The sequence below is a fragment of the Rutidosis leptorrhynchoides genome, chromosome 6 (assembly GCF_046630445.1).
Source record: "Rutidosis leptorrhynchoides isolate AG116_Rl617_1_P2 chromosome 6, CSIRO_AGI_Rlap_v1, whole genome shotgun sequence".
Lineage (NCBI taxonomy): Eukaryota > Viridiplantae > Streptophyta > Magnoliopsida > Asterales > Asteraceae > Rutidosis > Rutidosis leptorrhynchoides.
In genome coordinates, this window is record NC_092338.1 from 119,771,744 (window position 1) to 119,778,573 (window position 6,830).

At 34.1% G+C, this 6,830-nt stretch overlaps 1 protein-coding gene across 1 annotated transcript; it reads right to left on the reverse strand.

Moving 5' to 3' along the window:
* LOC139851305 (heat shock 70 kDa protein 4) lies at positions 1-2,860 on the reverse strand. Its single transcript, XM_071840324.1, has 2 exons — positions 2,627-2,860; positions 1-1,899 (listed from the first exon to the last, which is right to left on the reverse strand). Exons 1-2 carry the CDS (start codon positions 2,838-2,840, stop codon positions 158-160), a joined length of 1,956 nt encoding a protein of 651 aa, XP_071696425.1. The 5' UTR covers positions 2,841-2,860; the 3' UTR covers positions 1-157.
* Between the last annotated feature and the right edge of the window lie 3,970 nt (positions 2,861-6,830).

Genomic DNA, 6,830 nt, shown 5'->3' on the forward strand with positions numbered 1-6,830 from the left:
TAACAAAACCAATACAAAATATCACACAACTGTAAAACATACTAAACAACCATATCACAAACTCACTCAAAATCTTAAACTCTAATTTCAACAAGCAGACACGTTTCAACTTTCAACACAACCAACCATAACCTCAACACAACTACCCTCCATCTCCTTAATCCACCTCTTCAATTTTGGGTCCAGCTCCACCACTTCCACCAGTTGCCGGACCATCGTCATCCATACCGCCACCCATATCCGGCCCACCAGCACCACCTTGATACATCCTCGCAATTATCGGATTACAAATCCCTTCCAATTCCTTCATCTTATCTTCAAATTCTTCAACCTCCGCCAACTGATTACCATCCAACCACTGAATCGCTTCCTCCACAGCATCTTCAACCTTTTTCTTGTCATCTGCAGGCAACTTCGAACCTATCTTCTCATCCTTAATCGTATTCCTCATATTATACGCGTAATTCTCCAATGCGTTCTTTGCTTCCACTTTCTTCTTGTGTTCTTCGTCTTCCGCCTTATACTTTTCTGCCTCCTGCACCATTTTCTCAATCTCCTCCTTCGACAACCTCCCTTTATCGTTAGTAATCGTGATTTTGTTCTTCTGCCCTGTTGTTTTATCCTCCGCCGACACGTTCAAGATCCCATTAGCATCAATATCAAAACACACATTAATCTGCGGGACCCCACGAGGAGCTGGCGGGATTCCAGATAATTCAAACTTCCCAAGCAAATTGTTATCTTTCGTGCGCGTCCTTTCACCTTCGTAAACCTGGATCAACACCCCGGGTTGATTATCCGAGTACGTCGAAAAAACTTGCTCTTTCTTGGTGGGAATTGTCGTGTTTCTCGGTATCAAAACCGTCATTACACCACCAGCGGTTTCGAGCCCGAGAGACAAAGGCGTCACATCCAACAACAACAAATCTTGAACTTTTTGGTTCCCTTCACCGCTCAAAATTGCCGCCTGAACCGCCGCACCATACGCCACCGCTTCATCCGGGTTAATACTCTTGCAAAGATCTTTCCCATTAAAGAAATCTTGCAAAAGTTGTTGAACTTTCGGAATTCGAGTCGAACCACCAACAAGAACAACATCATGAACATTGCTTTTATCCATCTTAGCATCTCTCAAACACTTTTCAACTGGCTCCATACACTTCCTAAACAAATCCATATTCAATTCTTCAAATCTCGCACGAGTAATCGTCGAGTAAAAATCAATACCCTCGTACAATGAATCGATCTCAATCGTTGTTTGAGCAGTCGACGAAAGCGTCCTTTTCGCTCGTTCACAAGCAGTTCTCAACCGTCTCAAAGCTCTTGGATTACCACTTATATCCTTCTTATTCTTCCTCTTAAACTCCTGAACGAAATGATTCACCATCCTATTATCAAAATCTTCACCGCCCAAATGCGTGTCGCCAGCTGTCGATTTCACCTCGAAAATACCTTCTTCAATCGTAAGCAACGAAACATCAAAAGTACCACCGCCCAAGTCAAAAATCAACACATTCTTCTCACCAACACTCGAAGCTTTCTTATCGAGCCCGTACGCAATAGCGGCTGCAGTCGGCTCATTGATGATTCTCATGACATTAAGACCCGAAATCACACCAGCGTCTTTAGTAGCTTGACGCTGCGAATCATTGAAGTACGCAGGGACAGTAACGACTGCGTTTTTAATGGTGCTGCCGAGGTATGCTTCAGCGATTTCCTTCATTTTGTTTAAAACCATTGAAGAAATTTCTTCAGCAGAGAATTGTTTCTCTTCGTTTTTGTATGAAACGACAATCATTGGTTTGTCACCGGGTCCAGCGATAACTTTGAACGGCCAGTGCTTCATGTCACTTTGTACTGATGGATCAGAGTACCTTCTTCCAATTAAACGTTTAGCATCTGCAAAACAAGACACACAAAGATTATTATACTTCAATATTTTACTTCAATTTAATAGTAAAATTGATTGTATTGAACTTATAAATCGTGCCTAATACGACAGAAACTAAATATCACATACGGTATGATTTAACACTATCGAAAAAAAAAATCTTGAATCTACTAAATACCGTCAAACAGAATCATTTGAAATTATGCAATTTTTTTTACAACAGATATGAACATAGATCATCCACCATCTTTCAACGATTACTCAAGCAGTTAATAATATTTATCTAATTTAAATTTACATTAAAGAAATTTGATTTAGAATTCAAATCCAAACATCGATTTAAAGGCTTCCGTTAATTATTACTCTGTTTTCCATTTTTTATTTTCAGCACTTGCATATTAACTAATTACACATATAAAAATTGCAGTTACTGTTTACAGCGGTTGGTAACTACTTATTTAATCGATATAGCTTTACAAAATTAACAGATTCTTCAAACCTAGAATAACCTCTGTTTCGTGACGGAAACTTAAATTCTATTTCAAAAACCTAAAATACAACATAATAATTAAACCCTAAAAGGCTAAAACTGGCAGAATGATACAGATATTGAACAAATAATTCACAAAATTAAAGATATAAAAAGAACAAAACGACAGCTCAGCTCTTTCAATCTAATAGTAAAAAACAAATAATTAAGGAGATATAAAAGAAAGAAAGAGAGATAGAAGATACCGAAAACAGTGTTGGTAGGATTCATGGCAACTTGATTTTTAGCAGCATCACCAATCAAACGTTCAGTATCTGTAAAAGCAACATAAGACGGCGTCGTTCTGTTACCCTGATCATTAGCTATTATCTCAACTCGATCATGTTGCCAAACACCAACACACGAGTATGTTGTTCCCAAATCGATTCCGATTGCTGGTCCTTCGCCTTTTCCAGACATCTTTCCGAACAAATCAAATCAAATTAGAGCGATTTCAAACAAGGAATTTATTTTATTTTTTCTTATTTTCCCGTGAATTTAGTATGCGTTTGATGAATTTCGGTTTAGGGTTTGTGGCAGTTTATAAAGGGAAGTAAAGGGATTTCCAGAAGGTTCTGGCCTCTTAAGACAAGGCAGTTGTCAAGTTCTTGAGCATCCATGGAACGTCCTAGACTTCTCTTTCTTTTTCTTTTCTTTTTTAATATAAACTACGTATAATATACACATTTACATTTACATATTTACATTCTCATTATCATTACCATATTAACTATTAGACAACATCTATAAATATTACTAGCGATACTTTCGTCTTTTCACCCTTTTTTTCTTTTCCCCTTCTTTCTTTCAAGTAACACCACACAAACCCTACACTTTGTTCAAAAACTAAAATCGGCCCCCAACACAGGGGGTTAAAGCGTCAAATCAAAATTTTCATAAAACTAGTGTGGTGGTCCATATTAATTGATTTCGTTGCGAGGTTTTGACCTCTATATGAGACGTTTTTCAAAGACTACATTCATTTTTAAAACAACCATAACCTTTATTTTATCAATAAAGGTTTCAAAAGTATTACGTAGATTATCAAATAATGATAATCTAAAATATACTGTTTACACACGACTATTACATAATGGTTTACAATAGAAATATATTACATCGACATATGTTTCTTGAATGCAGTTTTTACATAATATCATACAAACATGGACTCCAAATCTTGTCCTTATTTTAGTATGCAACAGCGGAAACTCTTAATATTCACCTGAGAATAAACATGCTTTAAACGTCAACAAAAATGTTGGTGAGTTATAGGTTTAACCTATATATATCAAATCGTAACAATAGACCACAAGATTTCATATTTCAATATACATCCCATACATAGAGATAAAAATCATTCATATGGTGAACACCTGGTAACCGACGTTAACAAGATGCATATATAAGAATATCCCCATCATTCCGGGACACCCTTCGGATATGATATAAATTTCGAAGTACTAAAGCATCCGGTACTTTGGATGGGGTTTGTTAGGCCCAATAGATCTATCTTTAGGATTCGCGTCAATTAGGGTGTCTGTTCCCTAATTCTTAGATTACCAGACTTAATAAAAAGGGGCATATTCGATTTCGATAATTCAACCATAGAATGTAGTTTCACGTACTTGTGTCTATTTTGTAAATCATTTATAAAACCTGCATGTATTCTCATCCTAAAAATATTATATTTTAAAAGTGGGACTATAACTCACTTTCACATATTTTTACTTCGTCGGGAAGTAAGACTTGGCCACTGGTCGATTCACGAACCTATAACAAATATGTACATATATATCAAAGTATATTCAAAACATATTTACAACACTTTTAATACATTTTGATGTTTTAAGTTTATTAAGTCAGATGTCCTCGTTAGTAACCTACAACTAGTTGTCCAACGTTAGATGTACAGAAAAAAATTGATATATATTATCTTGAATCAATCCACGACCCAGTGTATACACGTCTCAGGCTAGATCACAACTCAAAGTATATATATTTTTGGAATCAACCTCAACCCTGTATAGCTAACTCCCACATTACTGCATATAGAGTGTCTATGGTTGTTTCAAATAATATATACACATGGGTCGATATGATATGTCAAAACATTTGCATACGTGTCTATGGTATCCCAAGATTACATAATATATTAGAATACATGTATAATACAATATAAGTTAGCTAGGATATGATTAATATAGATTTGTTACCAATTTTCACGTTGCTACAACAAGAAAAATTATTCAATCTTGTTTTACCCATAACTTCTTCATTTTAAATTCGTTTTAAGTGAATCAAATTGTTATGGTTTCATATTGAACTCTATTTTATGAATCTAAACAGAAAAAGTATAGGTTTATAGTCAGAAATATAAGTTACAAGTCGTTTTTGTAAAGGTAGTCATTTCAGTCGAAAGAACGACGTCTAGATGACCATTTTAGAAAACATACTTCCACTTTGAGTTTAACCATGATTTTTGGATATAGTTTCATGTTCATAAGAAAAATCATTTTCCCAGAAGAACAACTTTTAAATCAAAGTTTATCATAGTTTTTAATTAACTAACCCAAAACAGCCCGCGGTGTTACTACGACGGCGTAAATCCGGTTTTACGGTGTTTTTCGTGTTTCCGGGTTTTAAATCATTAAGTTAGCATATCATATAGATATAGAACATGTGTTTAGTTGATTTTAAAATTCAAGTTAGAAGGATTAACTTTTGTTTGCGAACAAGTTTAGAATTAACTAAACTATGTTCTAGTAATTACAAGTTTAAACCTTCGAATAAGATAGCTTTATATGTATGAATCGAATGATGTTATGAACATCATTACTACCTCAAGTTTTCTGGATAAAGCTACTAGAAATGAGAAAAATGGATCTAGCTTCAAAGGATCCTTGGATGGCTTGAAAGTTCTTGAAGCAGAATCATGACACGAAAACAGTTCAAGTAAGATTTTCACTCGAAATAAGATTGTTATAGTTATAGAAATTGAATCAAAGTTTGAATATGAGTATTACCTTGTATTAGAAAGATATATTACTGTAAATAAGAAAGATTTCTTGAGGTTGGATGATCACTCTACAATATTGGAAGTAAGCTAGCAAACTTGGAAGTATTCTTGATTTTATGAAACTAGAATTGTAGAATTTATGAAGAACACTTAGAACTTGAAGATAGAACTTGAGAGAGATCAATTAGATGAAGAAAATTGAAGAATGAAAGTGTTTGTAGGTGTTTTTGGTCGTTGGTGTATGGATTAGATATAAAGGATATGTAATTTTATTTTCATGTAAATAAGTCATGAATGATTACTCATATTTTTGTAATTTTATGAGATATTTCATGCTAGTTGCCAAATGATGGTTCTCACATGTGTTAGGTGACTCACATGGGCTGCTAAGAGCTGATCATTTGAGTGTATATACCAATAGTACATACATCTAAAAGCTGTGTATTGTACGAGTACGAATACGGGTGCATACGAGTAGAATTGTTGATGAAACTGAACGAGGGTGTAATTGTAAGCATTTTTGTTAAGTAGAAGTATTTTGATAAGTGTCTTGAAGTCTTTCAAAAGTGTATGAATACATATTAAAACACTACATGCATATACATTTTAACTGAGTCGTTAAGTCATCGTTAGTCGTTACATGTAAGTGTTGTTTTGAAACCTTTAGGTTAACGATCTTGTTAAATGTTGTTAACCCAATGTTTATAATATCAAATGAGATTTTAAATTATTATATTATCATGATATTATGATGTACGAATATCTCTTAATATGATATATATACATTAAATGTCGTTACAACGATAATCGTTACATATATGTCTCGTTTCAAAATCATTAAGTTAGTAGTCTTGTTTTTACATATGTAGTTCATTATTAATATACTTAATGATATGTTTACTTATCATAATATCATTTTAACTATATATATAACCATATATATGTCATCACATAGTTTTTACAAGTTTTAACGTTCGTGAATCACCGGTCAACTTGGGTGGTCAATTGTCTATATGAAACCTATTTCAATTAATCAAGTCTTAACAAGTTTGATTGCTTAATATGTTAGAAACACTTAATCATGTAAATAACAATTTCATTTAATATATATATAAACATGGAAAAGTTCGGGTCACTACAGTACCTACCAGTTAAATAAATTTCGTCCCGAAATTTTAAGCAGTTGGAGGTGTTGACGTATCTTCTGGAAATAAATGCGGGTATTTCTTCTTCATCTGATCTTCTCGTTCCCAGGTGAACTCGGGTCCTCTACGAGCATTCCATCGAACCTTAACAATTGGTATCTTGTTTTGCTTAAGTCTTTTAACCTCACGATCCATTATTTCGACGGGTTCTTCGATGAATTAAAGTTTTTCGTTGATTTAGATTTC